Raw genomic sequence first — 25,886 nt, 5'->3', positions numbered from 1 at the left:
CCATCACCGGCTCTGGCACAGACCGTATAAGTCTGCCCTCCACTATCCTCGCCTCCCAACCACCAACCTCTCTTCCCCCACCTGCTCCGCCACCCAATTTCGGCTAAGCTTCTGAGGATCCATTCCTACTGTACAGGATTCCTTTATGCATATCCCACGCATGTTTGAATTCCGTTACCGTTTTCATCTCCACCACCTCCCGCGGGAGGGCATTCCAAGCATCCACCACCCTCTCCATGAAAAAATACTTCCTGACATCTTTTTTGAGTCTGCCCCCCTTCAATCTCATTCTCTTATTGAATGCTAACTTAGTTTCTTCAAGAGCTTTTAGTAGCAGAGGCCTCACTAAATGCATTTCAAATGTCTTAGCAGTTTCATTTCATGACCTTATTTTCTAGTGTTCCAACTTTTCCATGAATCACTTTGAAAAAGGTCTGCAACTCTATTTTCTATCTCTTCTAATCTTTTTTCCTGATCCTTAAGTTTAAGCTTTGAGTTTAAAAGGTAGGACATAGCCCTAGTTCAGCTCCTGTAAGGCTTCTTCACCTGTTGCCTATTTGGCTTTACCAGTTACACAGAAGTTGCTTCTCATTCTTTCTTTCCTGACTTATGTTAATACTGAATCTTACTATAGCTAGCCAGAGCTCTTAATGGCTTTCATTAGTGTCTGATTTCTCAGTCTCCACCTGCTGGAAGGAATGCACAACCCCTCAGTATCTTTCTGGACCGGTCAGGGACTGAAGGAAAGCAAATTAGCAGGTAAGATCTAATTTCTCCTTAGTTCACAAAAAAGGAGAAGAATCCAAAATTCCCACATCACAAAAGCAGCAAATCACAGTTGGAATGACCAAAGAAACGAAGGAAGGTGATCCAGCACAAATCTGTCCTTTATTGTGGTAAATCGCACAAATCTTTGTTGAATATGTACATATGGTCTTAATGCTGTCTTTAGTACTCACTGTTCCCTGCTGCAGGTGATAGTGCCAAAACATGGCCCATGTTGAGTCCACATGTACCTAATCAACAGAGATATGTGCGATTTCCCAAAATAAAGGACAATTTTGTGCTGAATCACATTCCTTCATTTCTTTGATCATTCCCACTGTATTTTGCTGCCAAAAATTAGTTCACAATTTTACTCATGTTCTAGTACATCAGTGTCATAATGAATAAAAACTTTCTTATAATCATATTCCTTAAAGGGCAGATTCACATCATATACGTAGGAACTTACATCTGTGAAAGAATGGTTTTGATGGTGTCTAAGTTTTGTAAATTTTATGGATTTCTGTACCTTGTGCTATGCAAAGAGCGAACTTATATGATGCAAGTTACATTCTGAAAGATTTTTTTAAATGTTGTTTGTTTTCTATAGGTACCAACAATTTGATGCATTATTCTAATGTGGGTTTTTTTTTCTGTTGCTTGATGTCTTTATTTTTGAGTCACTGGTGGTTGGGTCTTTTATGGCTATTGGTTTGGATATGCTTCATTGATCATGGAAAATGGAATATCACTTGGTGGTTTGGCATTTTTCTGTGGGTGCTTTCACTGTTGCCATTTGTTCTTAGATGCACAAGTTTTAACATAAAAAATGTTTGATACATGTTAGGAAACAAGCTGAAAAATAACTTTATATTTGTGCATTAGAAATATTTGAGAGATTTGCTGTGAAGTTATATGGCTTAAACCAGAACTTAAAATCGACTTTGAAGATAAAATCAGAAACATAAAACATGGAGAAATGAAATATGCTAATACAACTGATATGAACGTAATCCTGAAGATTAAAATTAAAAATGAGTGAACAAGATAAAATTATATCAAATGTGTGGCTCCAGTAAGTCAGGAGAAGATTAATAATACACACATAGTGAATGGTGACATGACATAATATAATGTGATGCAACGAATATAAAGAGTGCACAAAATAGTTCAAGTGTGTGGTCCCAGTGAAGAAACAAAGCTGCATTTTGTCTACTAGAGAGCAAATGCTTGCAATATGAGTTAAAAACACAAAGTTTTAAAAGCTGTTATGCAACCCTTTCAAGGTAGGTAAAATAGAAGTTTGAAAACCACTGACATTTGTTTATAGCTTATATGCGCAGAGAGATACTGCTCTTTGCATTCTTATGCTGCTGCACCACAGCTGTAAATAGGTGTTAGCAACCTTGACACCTTTGACATTTCAAAAAGACTTTAGCAAGAAAAAGTGTCATTTTAAAAGGCAAAGGTGCATGGTGCATCACAGGACAATTATTCAGGTTTTACTATAGACAGACACCTCTGTAAAGTTCAGTTCAGGTTGTGGTAGTAGGTACACAGTTCCCCAATAGAAGGGACTTACACACTGAAATTTCATTTTGGCCAAACAGACTGAGTTCTAAAGCCTTTCATGGTATAACTCCACTGTGTGCTTTAAAAAATGCAACTGTGCCACAGTGCTGATGTCCGAGAGAGAGGAAAAAACCTTGTGCAGTGAGCAACAGTAGTATTTGACTAATTAAAACAAAAACCCTATTGTTGCACTCTGTTCTTCAGAACATTCTTTATGTTCAAACATCTTAAAAACTAGGACTTCATTTACTAAGCGTTGACATGCATTAATTCTGTTAATGCATATTATTTAATATTAGGACCATGTTATGCAGTGAGCCCTGCAGCAAATAATGTGCATGAATTGTTAGTAAATGACCCTTTTAGTAAGCAATTAAAGATGCTTTCCAAATGAGCATGTGCTTTCTCTTAAAATGCTGCAAAAATATTTCCAGAAATGGTCAGATTGTTTTCTGTGTTTACATGCAAGACGTGAAAGTGCCATGACGGTATGCATATTTTTGCACAAGCTGATTTGAGTTAATTTAGGCCTTTATTGCTTCTTTTTGGCATTCAGCTAGTGCATGCCAAACCATGACAGGCATCCACTTTTAAAACATATTGAGCTTACATGGAAATTAGAAGCAGGTATTCCTTGGGGTTTGTATTGGGGAAATATTGAAGATCTAAAGGGGTAATCTTCTTAAAAGTTCATATCCCACAATGTGAAGCACACTTTGGAATACAAAAATCAAAATGGGAAGCTCAGATTAGCTAAAAGGTTGCCTTGGCAGTTAATAGGGTAAGATAATGTATACCTCAATACACATAGGGCCATGCTAGCTCCAACACAGCCCATTTACTTTGAATGGGTTGTGTCGGCATTAACGTGTGGCTTAGTAAACAGGAGGGAAAGTGATTGTATGCTAGTCCTGTCACAAATGCCTAATGATTTCCCAGTGCTAGTAGAGCCCAAGTTAGTACTGTCAAAATAACCTTTTACTGTGTTTTATTTATTTACTAGTAAAAAAGCCCCGTTTCTGATACAAATGAAACGGGGGCTAGCAAGGTTTTCTTCTGTGTGCATGTGGGAGTGTGGGTGTCCCTGCCCTCTGCCCTCTCTCCCTTCCCCTGTGCTGTCTGTCCCCTCCCCCCTCGGAGTCGAGTCCTTCAGTGTTAAGTTTCTTGTTGTGCTGTGTTTGTGTTACAGAGATAGTGAGGGCTTCTGCCCTCTCTCCCCTCCCCCCTCTGAGTCCTTCACTGTTACAGAGAGAGCGATTTGATTTTGTGCTTTGCTGTGTTTTCCTTCACTGTTTGTGTTACAGAGAGAGCGAGGGCGGGGCAGACACTCATGGGGAAACCGGATATCTCTCCCCGTTCACACTTCCGGTTGGAGGCTTCATTTAGAACGTTGGTGGTGCCTTTTATATATAGAGATTAATTTTGACATTTCTACCCTGCATTTTCCCAAGAAAGCTCAGGTTCAATGCATCTTACATAACAAATTAAGAAGCATTACGAGAAAATATTAATAAAAATGCAACTATTAAAAAAATTACTTTCATGTTAACTGAGCACAGATCTAAAGAAATGGGCTTTAAGTAAACTTCTAAGTGGCATATTATCAACTGAGTGTCTGATATTGTGCTCATCAGAGTTAAGTTTTGTTTTTCTCTTTGAAGTGTTTTCAGCTGTACTGTTTAAATTTCATCAAAGTTCTATAGTTTTAACCTTTTCCCTAGATAGAATCTTTGAAATCCTGTTCAACCTCTGTAATCCTCATATGGGATCTTGAGATAGGTGGTCACCCAAAATTGTGATAAAACTGCCCCATCCCCTCCTGAATCTCTCATCTGTTCACATCTTTTCATCTTATCCTCTTACTGCTGCTTTCCTTCCACTGTTTCTTTTTCCCTTCCCCTCCTTTTTCAAAATTTCTCACCATCCCTCAGCCCCTTGCTTCCCCATTTTGACTCTTATTTTGTTCTACAAATTTTAAATTCCTCAGGTTTCCCCCATTCTGAATCTTCCCTCATCAATACTTCCCCTATTCTCTCTTTTCCTCTCTCTGGTTCTCTCATTCAATCCTAGTCCCTTCCCCTCCCTTCCCTGTGTGGTTCTCTACAGGGATGTAAATATGTGGCAGTACAGTATCATCAAAAGAGGAAGTCTTATTTCAGTGGTTAATCTATCCTTCCATAGCCCTTCTGTATGTATGTACTTTTGTTAAACATAGGGGACATATGCTGGTAGGGGTAGGAAGATAGGCAGTTTGTGATTCTTTTATTGTCCTTTCACTGCTGCTGTTTTCTGTTCTGCAGCAGTCTAATACTTTTACCACCACTTTATTCAGCAGTAGTGGCCCCACTATCATGCATGGAGTTAATCAGAGATCTTGGAAGCTTGAGAGTATTCAGGAAGATTGGACTTGGGCTATCTGCCTTTCCAAATAGGTTGGGCTCTAATGAAATGATTATAGAACTAATGGCATTTCAGTAAGATATGAGAAGTGTACCAATATTTTGAAGATGCATAATTTAAATTAGTAAATTTATAGTTTATTTAGGAGATACTGGCTGATAAAGCTTTAGTTGCTAGATTATCTGATTGGAAAACTGAGTATAAGTTTTAATTTTAAATGCATTTTGAATAATATAAACCCCCTTGGCCAAAAATGTGTGTATTTGTTGGGATATATGCATTCAAAAAAATTACTAGGTTTTACCAGCATGGCTGCTTGCAGCATTTAGCATATCACCTTTCTATTGGTTTCATGTTTAGGAAAGTAAAAAAGGAGTTTCAGTTTTTATATTGTACTCTTTTTGGCTCTTGCATGTGAACATAGTAAACTTATCTTGAAATATTATATTTGAGAAGGAAATGAAGATCATTGGCCCTAAAATCACTTTACATTTGCATATAAATTTGCTTGACCGCTTTCAAATAAGATCTGCTTAGCATGCACGCTTTCCATACTTTTTCTCCTACTTAATATCTGCTTCATATGAGTGCATGTTTTAAGGGAGCTGTCTAGTAGTCTTAATGCTTGATCTTCAGCTGAAATATTCACAGCGAGTGCCTGCTGTGGAGAAAGTGTTATTTCCTCCACCTTCTGCATGCTTATACTGTAGGTTATAAATGAAGTGGAAAAAGCACCAAAAGAGCTGAGAAAAGAGCTCATGAAACGCAAGAAAGAGGAGTTTGCACAAACCCAGCATGCTCAGGTAACAGCAACAGCTTAGCGCTACTAAAAAAGCAAAATTATATACATGACTTAATCATTTTGCATTTTCTTGAGTGACGAAGAAGGTATGTTAGCTAACTCTTAATGTAGCTTTTAACCTATGAATTGATCTCAAATTATTCTGTTTCACAGTCAATTGTTGATGAAATATTGGTCTGATTAAAAGTACATTTGTGAAGTGATGTCCATATTCAAATAATATATTCTTTGAGGAAAAAAGCAGGATATGAAACCATCACTGATAGTTGATACCATCTGACGGAGCTCAGTGCAGTGAAAAGGTTAATTTGCTCTTGAAAATTACAGAGCTTTCCAGCACACTCAATCACACACATGCAGGATTTTCCAAACTGATATGTCCAAGACACTGTGTGTGTGTGTGTGTGTGGGGGGGGGGGGGGGGGGGGATGGCAGGGTGTAGTAAATGTATGTGTAGGGGGTGGGGGCTCTTTCTTGAACACCACCTTATACCCACAACCCATGATTTCATCTTTGGGTTGCCTCAGTTGGGTCCCTATTTCTTCTAGGTTTTCAGGAGTTTTTAAGCGGTTTTTTTTCAACTTTTTTAAAGCTGGCAGCTGTTAATCAGTATATCGAGTGACACTGGTTGATTTTTGAACATTGAACGGGTTGTTGTTTCAGCTGTTTTTCAGTCAGTCTCCCAGAGGAGAGTAACCCCCTAGCAGGAGTGTTGCAGGACCATATCAACTACTGCTAAACCTAACTGCTGCCTGGTTTGTCTAGGCCTGGTTATGATTCCCCTGAGTGTCCGTTTGTCATTTTGATGACTTAATGGTTATAAAGAGTGCAAGAAAGAGCTGTTTGGTTCAGTAAGTTATATCCAGGTTCATTGACCCCAAACACATTAATTCACATAGACCTATGTGCTACATTGGATGCAAGGGACACATTGGCATTGAGAGGACATTGGTTTCTATCAAGGTCACACATTGACCCCCAGGACCTCTCACTGACAAAGTCCTGCCCAAAGAATTGGAAGTATTGAGGCTGTTTGGTTCCAGCATTGAAGAATTCTGATATGGCACCTTAAGTAGAGACAAATGTCAAAGACTTCATCTTATCATGGTGGGGTCCTGAAATATTGAAAATTCCTTTACTCTATCCAAACACCCCAGTGTGGATAACTGTTGATCCTTCTTGATACCACAGAAGGTATAGCAGCCTTCAAGGGTTTTAGTTGAGGCCACTGGTTCACCTCAGATGACCCAAAACATCTTCATTGCAGGCTAAGGTATCTCAACCCTGGTAGCCCTTGAGGGGGGTTTGGAAAAGAATCAGCTGTGTCAGTGGTGTCTCAATTTCTTGCATTAGCACAGATGGTGCAGGCATTGAGATATATCCTAGTGCAGCCCATTCTCAACTCATTTTGTGAATTAGAAACTGCCCTAAGACTATCAAAGAGACAGAGATGCCTGTTGAAAATTTCCCAGCACACCACTGCCTGTGGGACTTCTTTAGCTGTAACATGTGCATCTAGACACTGTTGCTGAGCCTTTGTGTAGCTTACCTTTTAACAGAAATTCTCCAAGGACATCTGGATATAAAGTCTTCACAATACCTGCCTGCCTCTAGGAGTTGGCTTCTCTGACATTTTCAGCTGTATTTAGCTTGGCATAGGAAGGAGGTCTGCATAAAGATGATAGTAGGAAGCCGCCAGCATGGGTTGTTAATCATGCTGCCGTTTTTAAGAGCTGGTTATTCTTCACAGCACTGGATTGTCAGATATCACCCATCAGTAAAGACTTATCTTCTGCTGTCCTCAGAACACCAGTAACAGGTAAGCTATTTTTTTTGTAGAAAACAATGTATTGATGTGATAAGTTAAAATGTTTTAGTTTAAGTATAACTTCTAGAACAATAGCACAGTGCATCAATTTCTGAATGTATAATAGAAATCTGTGACTGAGCTGCTACAAGGTTTTATAGAGGCATATTTTCAAAGCACTTTTGGAGGCTAAGTTCCATAGGTTTCTATGGAACTTTGGGAGGTTAAGTGCTTTGAAAATGAGCCTCATAGTGGACTAAAGTGCAACATAAAAAAAATATATATTTATCCAAAAAGGCTTCAGATTTCAAAACAGTTGAGGCAAAACAGACTGCTAATCTCTACCTTTTATAGATTTTGTCATAATCTTGCTCACATTTTGGATTTCTCTTTGCTTTTAGAAAGAAAAGGCAGATGGCAATCTACATGTCACTAAAAAAGGGCATTTGAGAGAAAGCATTTTCTTTCAGGGCTGTTGGCAGTTTTCTTAGCCTTTCTATGCAAGGGAAGTGAAGTGGGGATCAAGGTTTACCTCCACAAATACTGAGAGATTTCTCCATAGGCATCTGTAAAAGAAAATCATCACTCCATGACACAGGGTCTAGATTCTAGTTCCTCTGTTAACTTTTAACTTTCCTTCTAGTAGCTCTTGTAAATAGATAGCCACCCCAGAGTGAAGAACTTGTTTGACAGTTTTTTTTTCTAAATGCCCTTTTGAGGTTCTCCCCATTTACCTTTTCCTTTAAAAGCAAAATGTAGTCCAGTTAATAGCAGTGAGTATCCATTAAGCGATTATTAAGCTTTCTACAAATAATAATGATCAGATGTTATTACATAAATTTGGTCTAATAGCAAGGCTAATTTGCATTGTTTTGGCTTTGTTTGTGACCCCCCTAGGGACCAGAACTGTGAACCTGTGCTCTAAACTCATTGTTTTGTCATTACACTCAATCTTGATTGACTGCACTTTTTGTCCTTTAGATTGTAAGCTCCTTTGAGCAGGGACTGTCCTTCTTTGTTAATTGTACAGCGCTGCGCAACCCTGGTAGCGCTTTAGAAATGTTAAATAGTAGTAGTAGTACACTCAAAATAATAACTGAATCAAATTGAACCAAATAGATTTTAAGTGATTATTGTTAACTCCCTTTGCTGTTTATAGCATAAAGGGTTGTATAGAAAACCAAAGTTAATTTAATAAAAACAAAAAAATATCATTTGAAAAAAATCAGTTGAAGATTCATAAGTTTTAATTTTCAAAGTAGGACTTTATATTTGATTTCTGACCTGGGAAGTCCCTTTCATTCTAATCTGCAGGGTGTTGCTCAGGTTATGATTCAGTCTTTTCGTTTGTCTTCGTGTACATTGTTCAACGCACAGATGCAGGATGTAAGTCACTAATTCATAGAGGAACCTTTTGCTTTCTCCCCCTCCTTCCATATCTTAATGGATGACCCACATGTGTATACATTGAACATGTAAATATTTAATTTGCTTTCTGTTCTTTTTTGTGATTTTCCTCCTATTTTCCAATGCCATCTCTTTTTCTGCCTCCCTTATCCCAGTTGTCTCTCCATTGCATTGATGATACTGGGCAGAGATCACAAACCATAGCTTCTATCAACACCTCATTCTTATACGTCCTGAGCTTAGCCAGTAGTCATTACTATTGTGTAATGGCTGATGCTGCTCCACTGCTCAGATTGCTGCTTGTGTGATGCTCCCAGACTCTGCCAGTCTAAGAAATAAGATCCGACTCTCCCAACAGTAACATACTTAGACAAAATTGTGATAACATGAAGTCATTAATTTATCAAATCATTAAAAAAATATACAGGAAAGCAGGTTAAAGTAAATTTCCTGTTTTCAGTTGATCCCAGAGGCACATGTTGATAGATGGCTTTTTAAAAATTCATGCTAAGATCCAGTAGCAGAATGAAGTCCTAAACTCACGTTGCAGAACTTTAGACTCTTCATCCAGTGTTTTAACCACTAGAAAATGCCTCCTTACTCATTTGCACAAATTTGAGTTTCAACATTTTTTATATGAGCTCTTCACAGCTGTACACCAATTCATAGCCTCTATAACCTAAAGACAATTCTGTTTTGCTTTCAATTCAGAATAACCCAATTTTACTCAGAGTGGTTTCTGAAATTTCTAGATAATTTGGTTATCACCTGCCGGCCAGCATGATAATGAAAAACAGTGGGCCATGTTCCTAGTTTCCATAATTTTGGACATGTTAAATAAAAAACAACTGTTGCTGAATCTAATATCATCTATGTTACTTAAGCTAACCAGATGAAAGCAAAAGATTATTCTGTACACCCTAAATTTTATGTGTACCTCATAACTTAGATGACCAATATCTATTAATGTTCTCAGGGACTCATATAAAAGAGCTGCAAATGAATAAGATGTAATATATATAAAACACATGTGAGGAATTCAGTAAGAAATTGCCAAAAACCTGCAGATTTCTGTAGGAATCGATGAGCAAATTTGTGGAAGACTCCAGGTGTAAAGTAGTGGAGATTCTTATGCAAAACCTCGGTTACTTGTGGAAATTTGCAGCTTTTAGTGCAGTCTGTACAATGTCTTGTCTATGTTTCATTCTTTGCACGCAGTGTAATTTTCTGTGCCCTATATTGCTAGACCAGTTCAAATCAATGGGTTATATTCCTCTACCATCAGATGAGTGAAGAAAAGGTTGCCGCCACTTTTGTAGAGAAGGCTAGACGATATTTAATATAAACAGTGTATTTACAATTTTTCTGCATAGCTCAATGGGCTATTGCAGGAAGCATTTTTTGATAAGCAATATACAAGCCAGAATGAATGATCAAAACAAAGCAATGTAAAGCAAAGAAATCAGAATGCTATATGCAGAGAGAGAAATCTATATACAGACAAAGACAAATTCAAAATGCTTACTTATTTCTTTGTTCCCTCTCCTTATAATCTTCTCCTGATATCACGTGCTTGCAGGCTGTATGCAGGCAGGCTGTAACATACCATAAATCCTACAGCAGAACATATGCTGCATCTGGTTCCCATTATCCCACAGACTTTCTGGAGCCTGCCTTTGGCTGATGTGGGCCTCATGTCTCAGGAGATTTAGTTTAGTGTTGAAACAGCTTGTTCTGCATGATCTTTGAAGCTTTCCACTTCTATTATTTTATACTTTTATTCAACATTTTTATGCTTTTATTCAACATCCTCCCTTTGAGGACTGATATTCCAGGCCTCAACACATCTGTTTCAGCTCCAGTCTGTTTCCTTACCTCCCTTCTAAATCTCCTCCCCCTTGTTATTTATGATATGCTGTGCCTGCAAGCTCTGCCTTCTCATCATCTTTATACATCTTTCAATATTTTTGCTGACATATTAACGTTCTATTCATTCCTGATTTCAGTTACCATTATCATTTTAAAAGCATCCTGGCACATCTTTGCAAACATGCTAATACATGTTGCATTAAACAGATTCAATTGTACTAGGGTACAAAATTTATATCTCTTGAGGTATATAATTTATAGGACAGTGAGCTTCATTAAAGGGAAGTGCACTGTCATTCATTCTTACTTTTCATTAGCTGATGTGGCATTAAAAATTACACAAATTAAAAGCATAACATTCATTGAATCAGTTGTTACAACATTCTGCATGTAAGTGCACTTTATCGGGGGAATGTGTTCAGTTGTCATACTATTAATCAGACACCAAAATGATGTCTGTGGGTACTTGTCCATAAGCAAGGCTTGCTTATAAATAGTCTCATTTGTCCAATGAAGGTTTTCATCATCTCTTACACAGGTATTATTGGGATCACAGTCATGGTGCCCACTCAATTTTATCATTGTAGTCCCATATATCATAGCTGGCAAGGACAAGGATGTGGGCACATATGATACAATCAGTCAGATTCAACATCTTGGCCGCTGCAACAAGTCTATTATCATATGTGTTCATTGTCCATTAACAAACAACAACATCCCAATACCATCATGTTTCGGGACATGTTTGTTTATTCTTTGTCCATTTCAATATTATTAGTTCGTCGAATATCTGATAAGTGTATCCAAGAAGTATGACCTTCCAGACAAGCAGCGGTCTGAGTAAGGGCCGTGATAGCAAAAGGCCCTACATACACAGGATCCTTCCATGTTTTATGTGTAAAGTTCTTTCGCAGTACTAGATCACCTACTTTAAAAGCACAAACATCATTAGTAGTCCCTGCCTGTGATGCTACATTTGTTCGGATCATATCACTTGTCAGGTTCAACATAGGTTGTAGCTTTTGCCAGTACTGAGCTGTGCTATCAGTACTTGCTGTCTGCATCGGGAAGAAATGACGTCCTGTCTGAATTTGGAATGGGGTCAATTTAGTACGCCCATTAGGTTGGGCCCTTATAACCATCAAAGCTAATGGTAACAAATCAAGCCAGGTATATGGTTTACCTGCTGTTTCCTTGTTTAAAGCCTTCAGTAATACTCTCAATTTAGTTTTTAAAATACCATTGTAGCGTTCCACCAAACCATTGGAGGTGGGGCGATACACTGATACTTTTCTGTGTGTTAAACCCATAATCGTTGCCATTTCTTTCAAAACACTGTTATTAAAATGTGTCCCGTTATCAGAAATTATTCTAGATGGACACCCATGTCTTGGCATAATATGAGTTACCAGGCATTGTACCACTTCATGTGCTGTCTCCCTTTTACATGGAAATGCTTCTATCCACCTTGAAAAAGCATACACCCAAACTAACAAATATCTTTTTCCCTGCACTGGAACAATCATATCAGTGAAATCGATATACCATTCTTTTGCTGGGCCTTCTGGTATTGGAAGTGTCCCAGGTGATATTTTAGGACCTCGTTTAGGTATGTTAATATTACATACCATGCAATTCTGCACAACCTGTTGAATCAAGTTATCAATTTTTAAAGTCCAAAATCTTTGCTCAAATTGTTGCCTCATTGTTTCCTTATTCCAATGCATGGTTGCATGCCACTCAGCCAATACCTTAATCGCCTGGCTCATTGGCATACAAGGTAATCCTTCTGCATTAAACCATTCACTTCCCAATTTCATACATCCTCTCTTCAACCATTTTTCACTTTCCTGTCCCTCTGGCTGCCACATTTCAATCTTATCTACATTCTTAAGTGGCCCTTCCTGTGTCTGTCTAGTATTATACAAAATCTTTTCACTTTGCTTAACCACCTCCGTTGCTGCTGCATCAGCCATTGCATTACCTAGTGCTTCAAAGGTTGGCTTTTCAGTGTGGGCCGGGGTCCACACAACTGCAGTTTTTCTACCTTCACGTTCCCTTCTTGCCAAAATTTCAAACAGCAATTTCCATTTTAATATATGATACTGTAGTGAACTTGCAACGTAACCACTATCAGTATATATAGTGACATTTTGAGTCATATCAGTGTGTTGTAAGGCCGTAATAACGGCTAAAAGTTCAGCATGCTGTGCAGTATGGTCAGGAGGGGTTTTATATTGTACTTGCATTATCTTTCTTAGATTCTCATCTACCTGCACGCAGGCAAAGCCTGCAACAGTCCTTTCACAAGCTCCATCTGTAAACCATATTAACCCATCAGATAAGGGTTCAAAAGTAAGACAGTGAAATGTAGGGATTTCTATAGTATCGATCTCACCCTCTTGATCGACAGGAAAAAGCAGATCTATCTTATTTCTCTGTTCTTTAGTTAATGGTATTATTCTTATATCTTGTCCTAAAAGTACTGCTTGATATTTTCCAAATCTAGTGGCTGTCAATGCTGTTTGGCTAGGGCTCAACAGCGTTTTAATCGTGTGGTTGGTATGTATTACAATAGAAACAAAAGGCATTTGTGCTCTCCATTTACCTACTGCAGCCACTATAGCTGTCAGTAACTTTGGTATTTCTTTCATTCCCTTTTCCACATGATTAAAAGAGCCTGATAAAAAAGCTACTGGTGCATTTACTTCATTGTTTTGATTAATCATAGCTGCCCAACTATTTCCCATGTCTTTTACCCACAAATGCACAGGTGATTGGATATCTATTACTGCTAACGGTCCTGGAGATAATAAATCCCTCACAATCTTAGCCAGTACCATCTTATCCTGCTCTTCCAATACAATGAGTGTATTCTTTGGTGTAGCTGCGGGCAGTTTCAAATGTTTATACAGTCTCATTACTTTTTGTGTATAATTTGGTATCCATTGTCTGCAGTAATTTAACATTCCCAAAACAGCACGTAACTGGGTAACTGTTTGCGGTACCGGAGTCTCATTTAAAATATTGTTATTTCCTGATGTCTCCAAGGAGACACGTCGACGGAGGAAACAATTCTTACTCCTTAAGCCAGAAATTTTGCACTTGGGGGGTGTCTTCTTTTTAAGGTACCCCTGCAAGTGCATAATAAGGCTGGGGGGGAAGAAATATGTATTTACTGAACCTGAACATCTGTCAGCATTAGTAGCCTCAGTTAAAATGGAGAATGCTTTAAAGAATAATGTATAATTTCTTAGCAGAGAATGATTTACCTGGCAACTTTTTTCCTATATTATTTCTCCCCTTAGATTACCTGATATCTTGGATCTCCCATTATGGACTTGAGTGTCGTATAAATTTGAAAGTGTATAGATTTATATGCTTGTTTTTGAGAAATATTTTCCTTTTACAATAGTTCCTACTTATACGATACTTTCCTAAGCAAGATGTTTCTTGTAAATATTGTTTAAATGAATAAAAGAATAAATAAAATAGATATAACTTCCGGTATAATTACCTTATGTTCTGCTGAAACATTTTGTCCTAAAAAGGTGACAGTAGACTGAGCTATAACACATTTTTCCCTGTTACATTTATATCCTAACTCTCCTAATAACAAAAATAATTTTGTAGTCCAATCTAGGCATTCTGCTTCAGTCTCAGCAGACAGTAGAATATCATCTACATAGACAAACAATGACACCGTGTCAGGCAATTGACTCCTGAAATCCTTTAAATCCATCATTAGTTGTTTTGAGAATACCGATGGACTATCAGTAAAGCCTTGAGGCATCCTAGTCCACCTGTATGCCTCATTCTGTACTATAAATGACGTCAAATCCCTAGACTCTGGATGAAGAGGTATTGAAAAGAATGCATTAGACAAGTCAATAACAGTGTTATATGCATATATATTCTGAGTGTGCAAAAGTGTAGCAGGATTTGCACAAATCGGAAATTGATTTTTTGTAACCTCATTTAGCTCTCTTAAATCATGTACAGTTTAGTGTTGAAACAGCTTGTTCTGCATGATCTTTGAAGCTTTCCACTTCTATTATTTTATACTTTTATTCAACATTTTTATGCTTTTATTCAACATGAGGCAGAGAAGCTGAAGATTCCAGTTACATTACCGTTAGGAGGAGTGGTGCAGCCTGGAACTATTAGTATTTTGCTGTTTCTTAGAAGATGGTGTAGGTTAGACTTGGTTCACTAAGTATTTTGGGGCTCAGTGCCCCAAAGGTTTTTTGGCCAGTGTATGCTCCTTGTGGTTGGTCCATGGCCCATCCCTCATTTGAGCCCAGAGGGTCTGTTCCTTTGCATAGTCCCAAACCTTGGCCACTTGGCCCTTGTTCAGTATGGCTGGCTGGTGCAGGTGCCAAGGGACCTCTACCAGCAAGGGTAAGTTGTTTGGGGTCTTTCTTTACCTATCTACATAAGTACATAAGTATTGCCATACTGGGAAAGACCTAAGGTCCATCAAGCCCAGCATCCTGTTCCCAACAGTGGCCAATCCAGGTTACAAATACCTGGCAAGATCCCAAAAAAGTACAAAACATCCTATACCGCTTATCCCAGAAATAGTAGATTTTCCCAAAGTCCAATTTAATAATGGTCTGTGGACTTTTCCTTTAGGAAGCCGTCCAAACCTTTTTTAAACTCTGCTAAGGTAACCACCTTTACCACATTCTCCGGCAACAAATTCCAGAGTTTAATTACACATTGAGTGAAGAAACATTTTCTCTGATTCGTTTTAAATTTACTACATTGCAGCTTCATCACATGCCCCCTAGTCCTAGTATTTTGGAAAGTATAAAAAGATGCTTCACATCTACCTGTTCAACTCCACTCATTATTTTATAGACCTCTATCATATCTCCCCTCAGCCACCTTTTCTCCAAGCTAAAGAGCCCTACCCACTTTAGCCTTTCCTCATAGGGAAGTCATCCCATCCCCTTTATCATTTTCGTCGCCCTTCTCTGCAGCTTTTCTAATTCCACCATATCTTTTTTGAGATGCGGCGACCAGAATTGAACACAATATTCGAGGTATGGTCGCACCATGGAGCGATACAAAGACATTATAACATCCTCAGTTTTATTTTCCATTCCTTTCCTAATAATACTTAACATTCTATTTGCTTTCTTAGCCACAGCAGCAAACTGAGCAGAAAGTTACAACATATCATCAATGACGACACCTAGATCCTTTTCTTGGTCTGTGACTCATAACGTGGAACCTTGCATGACGTAGCTATAATTCGGGTTCCTCTTTCCCACATGCATCACTTTGCACTTGCTCACATTAAACGTTATCTGCCATTTAGATGCCCAGTCTCATAAGGTCCTCTTGTAATTTTTCACAATCCTCTCGCAATTTAACGACTTTGAATAACTTTGTGTCATCAGCAAATTTAATTACTTTACTAGTTACTCCCATCTCTAGGTCATTTATAAATATGTTAAAAAGCAGCAGTCCCAGCACAGACCCCTGGGGAACCCCACTAACTACCCTTCTCCATTGAGAATACTGACCAATTAACCTTACTCTCTGTTTTCTATCTTTTAACCATTTTTTAATCCACAATAGGACACTACCTCCTATCCCATGACTTTCCAATTTCCTCTGGAGTCTTTCATGAGGTACTTTGTCAAACGCCTTCTGAAAATCCAGATACACAAGCTCACCTTTATCCACATGTCTGTTCACCCCTTCAGAGAAATGTAATAGATTAATGATAGCTATCCCATCAGAGACCTCAACACCGGAGGAGAGACTAAGTCTCCACCTGAGAGCCTCTCCTTTCTAGCTTTTGTAAAGAAAATGGTGGCTGCCATTCTCATTCATTTGGAGACTGAGGATGAGCTCAGGGATGACACGTTCGAGGTCCTGGACCACAGATCTCTTCCTAAAGGGGCCCTGACTGTCCAGCTTCACAAGATCTTGTGTGATGTTCAGGTGAAGAACTGGGAGTCCCCTCTGTTTGTCCCTATCCTCCCCAAGAAAATTGATACCATGTATCGGAGCCTGACTTTCCTTGGGTTTGATAAGCCACAGTTGCTGCCTCATTCTCTGATGGTGGACTCTGTGCTCACAGGAGCCAGAAGTTCCAGAGATTTTGCTTCGGTGCCCCCAGGCAGAGAAGCTCGAACTCCTGTATATAGTCATACCAGCTCTACACGAGCCTCTCTACTTGCAGAACCTAGTTCACAGTATGACTGATTTGGCGGATTCTCTCCCACTGGAGCAGGCCAAATCTCTTCGCCAGCTGGCCAAACAGCAGAAGGCATGTTGTAAATTCGTGGCCAGGGTTCTTACGATACTTTTGATGTGGCATCCAGGATTTATGTCTAGAGTATAGCAATGCGCAGACTCTCATGGCTGTGTGTCTCTGACTTGCACCTGGGCAGTCCAACAGAGGTTGGTGAATACCATGTGCTGAGGGGATAATCTTTTTGGAGAGAAGATGAAGGAGGTCACAGACCTCATAAAGCACACTGATAGCAGCAAAACTCTCCCACTGAACACCTTCAGCAGCATCCTCATCTAGGAGGCTTTTGAGCAAGTTGGAGAGGTCCCTACTACTCTGAGATGTAGGTACACTCCTTGCACTCTTTGTCAGTCTCAGCCCCAGCTTGCTCGTACTCGTGAGCAGCGTGCACCTAAAGCCCAGTCAAAACAAAGGGCGAGTTTTTGACTGCCTCTAGCACAGCATATCCACTGTAAGAGTGACAATTGCGGACAACCTACCAGTGGAGGGGGAGGCTGAGGTTTTTTTCCCAAGAAAGTTGGCCCCTTGTAACCTCCAACTGGTGGGTTCTTCAAATAGTCCATCTCGGTTGCTCTGCATTGGTGTCAAAGACCACCAAATTGGCCTCCGAGAGCATCTCGCCAATGCGGTCGTGCCCATTCCACCAGGGAAAGAAGGGAAGGGATTCTATTCCTAGTACTTCCTTGTCCCAAAGAAGACAGGAGGGATGTGTCCCATCCTAGACCTAAGGGCCCTGAACAAATTCCTGATCAAAGAAAAATTTAGGATGGTTTCCCTGGGTACCCTTATCCCAATTATTCAGATTCAAGGTTAGCTGTTCTCTCTGGACTTTAAGGATGCCTACACTCAAATCCCGATACTTCCAGGCCCCAAAACGTATCTCAGATTTTGGTTGGAACACCTTAGTTTAAGTACCGTGTGTTGCTGTCTGGCCTTTTGTCATCTCCCAGGATTTTCACAAAATGTCCTACAGTAGTCGCAGTCTACACAGACTGGGATTCTATGTGTTTCCTTAACTGGATGATTAGCTGGTGAGGAACACCTTGAAGGTGGTGCTCAGGAGTCCATGCAAAAAACTATTTGGGGGCTAGAACCTACTGGGGTTCACTTTAAACTACCCCAAGTCCCATCTGCTCCCAGTTCAGGTCAGGTTTCTGGGAACCTGGTGGATGTCATCAGGGTAACACCGGAGTTGGTTCAGTCCTCCTCTGGTAAACAGTTCATTCCAAATTCCTAAGCCCCAGAAGGTGCTAACAATGAATGCATCCCAGCTCACTTGAATGGACTTCACACTCAGAGTGCTTGGTCAACTCAGTTGACAGATCTTCACATCAACCTTCTGGAGTTATGAGCAATTCGGAACACTCTAAAGACTTTCAGAGATCAGCTGTTCAACTAAATTGTACTCATTCAAATGGACAATCAGGTCGCAATATATTTCACCAACAAGCAGAGGGGTACCAGATCATACCCTCTGTATCAGGAAGCCACATGGACGTGGCAATGAGCTGTTCAGAACAGGATAGTTCTCATAGCCACATACCTGGTAGGCAAATCCAACAGTCTGGCTGACAGACTGAGCAGGGTCATGCAGCTGCACAAATGGTCATTAAGCATGGGCGTTGCCCATGAGATATTCTGGGAAAAAATAACCCCCCCCCCCCCACCCCCCCCAAAAAAACTACTGGTAATAACATACCAAAATATAAACAATATTCGGAGTACAGAAGACAAACAACGGGGGGAAAACCAGTTATAAATATCTTGTGCACCATAAGACAAAATTAGTAGAAATAGAAAGGAAGTTTTACTTTCTGAATATAATATTGAGTCATCTTGAGCTGTGTATTTATAACTGATTTTCCCACAGTTTTTTGTCTTCTGTACTATAATTATTTATATCATGAGATATTCTGAGCATGGGGCACCCACTCGGTGGATCTCTTTAACACTCCAATCACAAAGTCCCTGAATACTGGTCCAGGTTCAGGGCACACGGCAGACTTGCTTCGGATGCCTTCTTCCTCCATTAGGGGAATGGCTTTCTGTATGCATATTCTGTCTCTTTTGTGGGGAAACGTTGCTGAGACTTAAGCAAGACCAGGGAATTATGATCCTAATCACCCCATATTGGCCCAGACAGATCTGGTTCCTTCCTCTTCTGGAATTATCATCTGTAGAACCTTGGAAATTGGAGTGTTTTCTGACCCTTATACTGTATATCGAAGGATCTCTTCTACATCCCATCCTCCTTTCCCTGGCCCTCACAACCTGGATGTTGAGAGTTAGAATTTGCTTCCTTGCATCTCCATGAGGGTGTCTCCAGGGTCTTGCTGGCTGCCAGGAAAGATTCCACCACGAGGTGTTATTCTTTCAAATGGAGGAGGTTTGCGTCTGGTGTGAGGGCAAGGCCCTAGATCCTCTTTCTTTCCCTAAACAAACCCTGCCTTAATATCTTCTGCATCTCGCTGAGTCTGGTCTTAAGACCAACTCTGTAAGGGTTCACTTCAGTGCAATTAGTACTTACTATCACCGTATGGAAGGTGAGCCCATCTCTGGACAGCCTGTAGTTGTTTGCTTCATGAGAGGTTTGCTGTTGAACAAAGCCGCCTGTCAAACCTCCGCTGTGTCATGGGATCTCAATGTCATCCTCACCTAGCTGATGAAAGCTCCTTATGATCCACTTGATTCCTTTCATCTGACGTACTTAACCTGAAAGGTCTTGTTTTTGGTGACTGTTACTTCAGCTCCCAGGGTCATTGAGCTTCAGGCTTTAGTAGTGGATCCATCTTACCCGAAATTTCATCATAACAGAGTAGCTCTCCACACGCACCCTAAGTTCCTGCTTAAGGTTATGTCGACGTTCCATCTGAATCAGTCTATCGTCCTTCCAACATTTTTTTCACAAACCTCACGCCTATCCTGGTGAAAGCGAACTGCACACGTTGGCCTTTAAGTGAGTATTGGTATTTACTTGGAGTGGACTAGGCCTTACAGACAGTCCATCCACCTTTTTGTTTCTTTTGATCCCAATAGGATGGGGGTCGCCATAGGGAAACGCAAAATCTCCAATTGTCTGGAAGGTTGCTGGACTGACTATTGAGGGCCATGGCGGCGGTGTTAGCCCACTTGAGGTTGACCTTTATTGAAGAAATTTGCAAGGCTGTAATGTGGTCTTCAGTCCACACATTCACATTTCACTGTTTCATTTAAAAAGATACCTGAAGTGATAGTTTGGACAGACAGTTCTGCAGAATTTGTTTGGGGTCTAGAATCCAGCTGCACCTTCCTGGGCTTGTTTTGTTCTATTCCAGGTTGCGGTCTCACACAGTTTGTATATAGTTTCAGGTTAATTAATATTTTGAACTCGCCATTGCGAGTTCCAGTTGTCCTACTGTTGTTTTCCAGCTGTTTTAATGTACTGATATTCCTGCTGTCTCATGGCGGGTGGGAAGGCAGTTGCGCATGCGTGGTAATGGTGCTATTGCATGCTCTTAAAGAGGTACAACACTTTAAAAGCGTTCTGCTCCTGGCGACGTGGATGACATCACTCATGTGAGAATTATTGGCCTTGTCAGGCTTCTCACGGAAGCACAGAGTTTGTGAGCCTTTGGACCACTGCCGAGGAGTGGCAGTGGCAGGCAAAACCACCTCCAAACCAGAGACAGGGCAGAACAGGACTGGAACCCCGGACTGGAGTTGCAGCAGAGGCAAACAAGCTGGAACAGGCAGAGCAGGAAATAGCTAGGCTTCATCTGCACTTGACCGCCGTTCCCCAGGAGTTGAGCCCCTGGGTGCAGGCGGCCGGCAGGATTTTGCAGGACAGAGCAGGAGCTGGATACCAACAGGCAACACACAACAGAGTTAGGACTAAAAGCTGCTAGGCAGCCACTAAACACAGAAGAGCGTCAAGACTGAAAGCTGCAAGCAGCCACTAAGCAAGAAACACAAGACAAGGAAAGGTAGACCAGAAACAAGACTAGGAATTAAGCAATAAAATCAAAGCTAACAACACACAAACAAACTAGAACCAGACAAGGAACTCAGACTAGAACTGGACTAGGTAGAAGTGCACAGCGTACACCCCATACCTTGGACCTTAGACGATGCAAAGGCAAACACAGAAGTTTCCAGGTGATTAATAAAGCCCATCAGCTGCTGAAGCAGCTACGGGTGCTGTTCAGGCACAAACAAGAAAAGCAAGTCTGGCAGCCTGGAAGATCCGGACCGGACTGGGCTGAAGTCTGGAACGTGTGACAGTTCATAGCAGCCACCGGTTCTGGCCACCAGAGGGCGAGGTGAGCACAGACAAAGAAACGGTCACAAACGTGACAGGCCTGTTGTCCTTGGAGAATAAGTATCTTTGCTTTCTCACTGTCTTCAGTGTAGTTAAAATATGACTGTTTTTAAAGGGCAGCAAATGCAGAAAGAGAATGTTTTAAATATTTCAGAGTAAAGCTGGATTAGTTAAATAATGTGCATGGAGCTAAATTTAGGAAATAAATCTCTTTTCTCTTAGACATACCAATAACAGCCTTAAAATGAATAATCAGTGGCGTTCCTGAGGGGGGCGGTGGGTGCGGTCCGCCCTGGGTGCATGCCGCTGGGGGGGTGCCACATGCACCTGTCCTCCGTTCGTTTCATGCTTATTCTCTGCCCTGGAACAGGTTACTTCCTGTTCCGGGGCAGAGAAGAAGCATGGAACGAACGGAGGACATGCGCGCGCGGCACCCCCCCCCCCCCCCCCCCCAGCGGCGTGCACCCGGGGGGGGGTGTCCTTTCGCCGGGGGGGGGGGGGGTCGCGCAGCATCCAGGGGCGGGACGCATCAGCGATCCGCCCCAGGTGTCAGCCCCCCTAGGAACGCCACTGTGAATAATGTATATTTCTTTAAAAGCTGGTCTTATTCTAATGCTTGCAAAATATCTTCAGGGTGGCTTGACCAGTTTTGGGCCCTGATAGTCAAAAGTGTTTAACTGGGCAGGAGTAGCTCCAGCCCATATAAACCAGACTCAGCGGGCCGGCCACTGATATTCAGTGGCACTTAAGTGGGCAGTGTTGCTGAATATTGGCTTTAACCACCCATTCTAAAATTGGGCAATGCAGGGATGAGGTGGGGGGCAGATTTCATGGAGGAGGCTGCAGGTATGGCCCATATTTAGCTCTGGTACTTTGGGCTGCACAAAATGCTGTACTGTCTTTTGCCCCTTAGCTATACAGGTGTCGGCTATCACCCATGTAACTTCTAGGTCATGATTGCTGGGACGCCTTTTTAATGCCCCAAATCTCCCTCTCCCTGGTTTTGATGCTGTGCTATAGGCTGCCTCCCTATGCTTTTCACCCCCCCCCCCCCCCCCCCCCCCCCCCCCGCCCAGAACCTCTGGGATTTACCTGGAAGCCATGTGTGGTGGTCTAGTGGGAGGGGACAGAAGTGATTCCCTTCTACTCCTGCCCCATCTGGTTCTGGGTGCAAAATGGAATCTATTGACCTCTTGCAGTAGTCTCTCTACTACTGCTAGGGGTCAGCCATCCATATAAGGGCAATAAGAAAACTGTGATAAGTATGTCTTCATAGAATCCTCATGTGCAAAGCCGCATTGAGCCTGCCATGAGTGGGAAAGCGCGGGGTACAAATGTAACAAAAAAAATCTGGGAAAGCCCCCTCTTTGTAGTGTATATAAGTAAGGCCGACTCTGTTTACAGGGTTCAGAAGGCTTCTGGATTCAAGGACTCATCAGCAGCTTTCTTACTGTTCCATGGCAGTTGAAATCATTCTCAAAAGGGCCAGAAGTTCAAAGACTCACTCCTCAGTGCTCCTGGTGAGAGAAGCCTGGACATAGGCATCTTTTGGGAGGATGATTTTTTTCAAAACACTATGCTCCTTTCCCGCATAAATTCTTACCATGTCTTCATGGGCATGTACATCTGAAACTTTGTGCACAAGGTTGGGGAGTTTACTAAAACTCTCGGAAGAAGTTATTCAAAGTTGTTAGATCGCAAGAAGGTTATGAAAAATTGCAAGACGACCTTATAAGACTGGGTGACTGGGCATCCAAAGAGCAGATGATGTTTAATGTGAGCAAGTGCAAAGTGATGCATGTGAGAAAAAGGAACCTGAACTGTAGCTACGTGACGCAAGGTTCCATGTTAGGAGTCACCGACCAGGAAAGGATCTAGGAGTCAATGTTGATGATACTTTGCAACCCTCTGCTCAGTGTGCCTCATCGGCAAAGAAAGCAAATAGAATGTTAGGCATTATTAGGAAAGGAATGGAAAATAAAAACGAGGATGTTATAATGCCTTTTTATCGCTCTATGGTGCGACCACACCTTGAATACTGTTTGCAATTCTGGTCATCGCATCTCAAAAAAATATAGTGGAATTAGAAAAGGTACAGAGAAGGGCGACGAAAATGATAAAGGGGATGGGACGACTTCGCTATGAGGAAAGGCTAAACAGCTAAGGCTCTTCAGCTTGCAGAAAAGATGGCTGATGGGAGATATGATAGAGGTCTATAGAATAATGAGTGGAGTGGAACGGGTAGATGTGAATCGCTTGTTTACGCTTTCCAAAAATTCTAGGACTAGGTGGCATGCAATGAAGCTACAAAATAGTAAATTTAAAACAAATCAGAAAAAATATTTTTTCACAGCGTGTAATTAAACTCTGGGATTGTTGCCAGTGAATGTGGTAAAAGCAATTAGCTTAGCAGCCTTTAAAAAAGGTTTGGATAGCTTTCTAAAAGAAAAGTCCATAAGCCATTATTAAAATGGACTTGGGGGAAATCCACTGCTTATTTCTTGGATAAGCAGCATAAAATGTATTGTACTGTTTTGAGATCTTGTCAGGTACTTGCGACCTGGATTGGTCACTGTTGGGAACAGGATACTGGGCTTGATGGACCTTTGGTCTGTCCCAGTATGGCAACACTTATGTACTTATGAAGGCTGAGCAGCACTGTTCACTAGTGGGTAAAGGGAAGAGGTGCAGAAAATACATAGTCCAACAAAGCTATGATATTTTCTTGATAAGACATTAAGAGCTTTAGATGTGAGTGTTGGTGCCCAGACACTTTCATGGCTCTGGGCTTTAGATCTAAGATATGATGTACAGGAAAATCTTGATTCCAAGCTGTGCCATGGAGAGAACCTTTTCAAAGTTAAGTTTTTTTATGAGGCCATTACCCTTATCAAGCAGCCTAGTAACATCCTTAAGTTCCTATCCAGGCCCACTTTTGAATTTACCTTTTTAAGGAGGTACTGGAATGAAGGGCAAACGAGGTCATATTACAAGGCATAGGTATCCTCCTTCTCTTTCCTTAGATAGCAGAAGACCCAATCTCGTCTGCAACCAAAACTAAGGACAGGATTTTCATTTCCTTCATGAGAGCATAGCCAGTATCCGTGCTGGACAACCTTCTATTAGGAGAGAGAAACTTCTAAAGATGTCCAGCTAAGATGCCTTCTGGATCTATTTGAAATACCACCAGAGAGCATTGTGACCAAGCTCTCGTCATCAGGAAATTATTACCAAAGAGCTGTCTTCCCACTTAGATGCCAAGTTGGTCAAGCCCAAAGAGGGCAAGGGCTTTACTGCAAGTATTTCCTGATCTCACAGAAGATGGGGGAATTCCTCCTCGTCTTAGACCTAAGGGCACTGAACAAGTTCCTAGAAAGAGAGAAATACAGGATGGTTTCCCTAGGTGCACAAACTCCCTTCCTCCAAAAGGGAGACTGGTTATATTCTGCAGACTTTATAGAGCACATACACTCACACAGAGATACAGCCCACTACCAGTAGTGCGTTCTTGTTTTTGGTTTCATGTCACCTCCTTGGGTATTCATGAAATGCAATGTGTTTGTGGCAGCATATCTACACACATTGGAGATGCAGGTGTTTCCTTATTTGGATGATTGACTGATCAAGAGAATATCTTGGGAAGTGGCAGAATTAGTGTGCACAGCTACCTGGGCGGCCAGAGTTACAAGGGTAAATCATAAACTGCCTAGCTAAGCCCATTGCCACAGTTGGACTTTTATGGGAGCTCTTCTAGATGTAACTCTGGTGAAAGCTTTTCTACCACTGCAAAAGATCACAATCAAATATTTATAGTAGTTGAAATCAAAGAGGGTCAGCAGACACCAGCTGGTATACCTGGAAGATCCTACTTTTGTGGCTGTAACCATAGGAGCCAATTCTGTAGGTGCTCAAGCACCCCCAGTGTTGAGCAAACTCCTTGATTATGTCCAGGAAGGGATCCTTTCCATTGGGTGTAACACACTCAATCATTTTGAAAGTTGGCTTTTATGGCTGTAACTTTATCATGCAGTGTACAATGAGTGAGCTTCAGGCTCCATTTACTGATGCACCTTATACTAAATTTTACAACAGGTTGGATCAGTGCACTTGTTTTTTTCTTAAGGTGGTGTCTGATTTCCATGCTAAATCAGTCTGTCATCCCGCTAGTAATATTTCCCAGTCCCATAAAGGAGAAAGCACACTGCAGACTTTGGATTGCAAGAGAGCTTTAGCCTTCTACTTGAAATGGACTAAAGCCTGTAGAAAATCCACACAACTTTTTTTTCTTTTGACTCTATCTGGATAAGGGCTGCTGTCATAAAGTACGCTGTTTCTAATTGGCTAACAGACAGCATGTACTTCAGAAGACAAGCAGGCCAATCTCACATGAGGGTGATGTCGTCCGATAGAGCCCACTGTGGATGCTAACTAGCAAGGTGTAGATAATTCTAGCAGCATCTCACCGCGTATGCCCTGGTGCCTTCCCGCCCGACATGCAAGTTTGGGTCCATCAGTCTTTGTTTTTTCCATGGAGCTAAGAGAACGCATCACACTTTGCAGTGTGTATTTTTTTTCTATTGTTGTAATGCCTTCCCATGCTACTCTTTTTCATTTTAAGAACATAAGTGTTGCCATACTGGAACAGACCGAAGGACCATCAAGCCCTGCCTCTTGTTTCCAACAGTGGCCAATCCAG

General features: G+C 41.1%; 1 protein-coding gene across 3 annotated transcripts in view; it reads left to right on the top strand.

The window, feature by feature from the left end:
• SLK (STE20 like kinase) overlaps nt 1–25,886 on the top strand; it is a 322,672-nt gene that overhangs the window by 217,379 nt on the left and 79,407 nt on the right. For 2 of the 3 annotated variants that reach the window (XM_030202788.1, XM_030202790.1), the window contains exon 13: nt 5,448–5,540. The exons of the other annotated variant lie outside the window; for it this stretch is intronic. In XM_030202788.1, coding sequence (XP_030058648.1) covers nt 5,448–5,540 — 93 coding nt within the window. The remainder of the gene's footprint in view (nt 1–5,447; nt 5,541–25,886) is intronic. 3 annotated transcript variants of the gene reach the window in all.

Source organism: Microcaecilia unicolor, chromosome 5 (genome assembly GCF_901765095.1).
Source record: "Microcaecilia unicolor chromosome 5, aMicUni1.1, whole genome shotgun sequence".
In the NCBI taxonomy this organism is placed as follows: Eukaryota; Metazoa; Chordata; class Amphibia; order Gymnophiona; family Siphonopidae; genus Microcaecilia; species Microcaecilia unicolor.
Note: the sequence above shows the minus strand (reverse complement) of the source record. Positions and strands in the feature narration are given on the sequence as shown.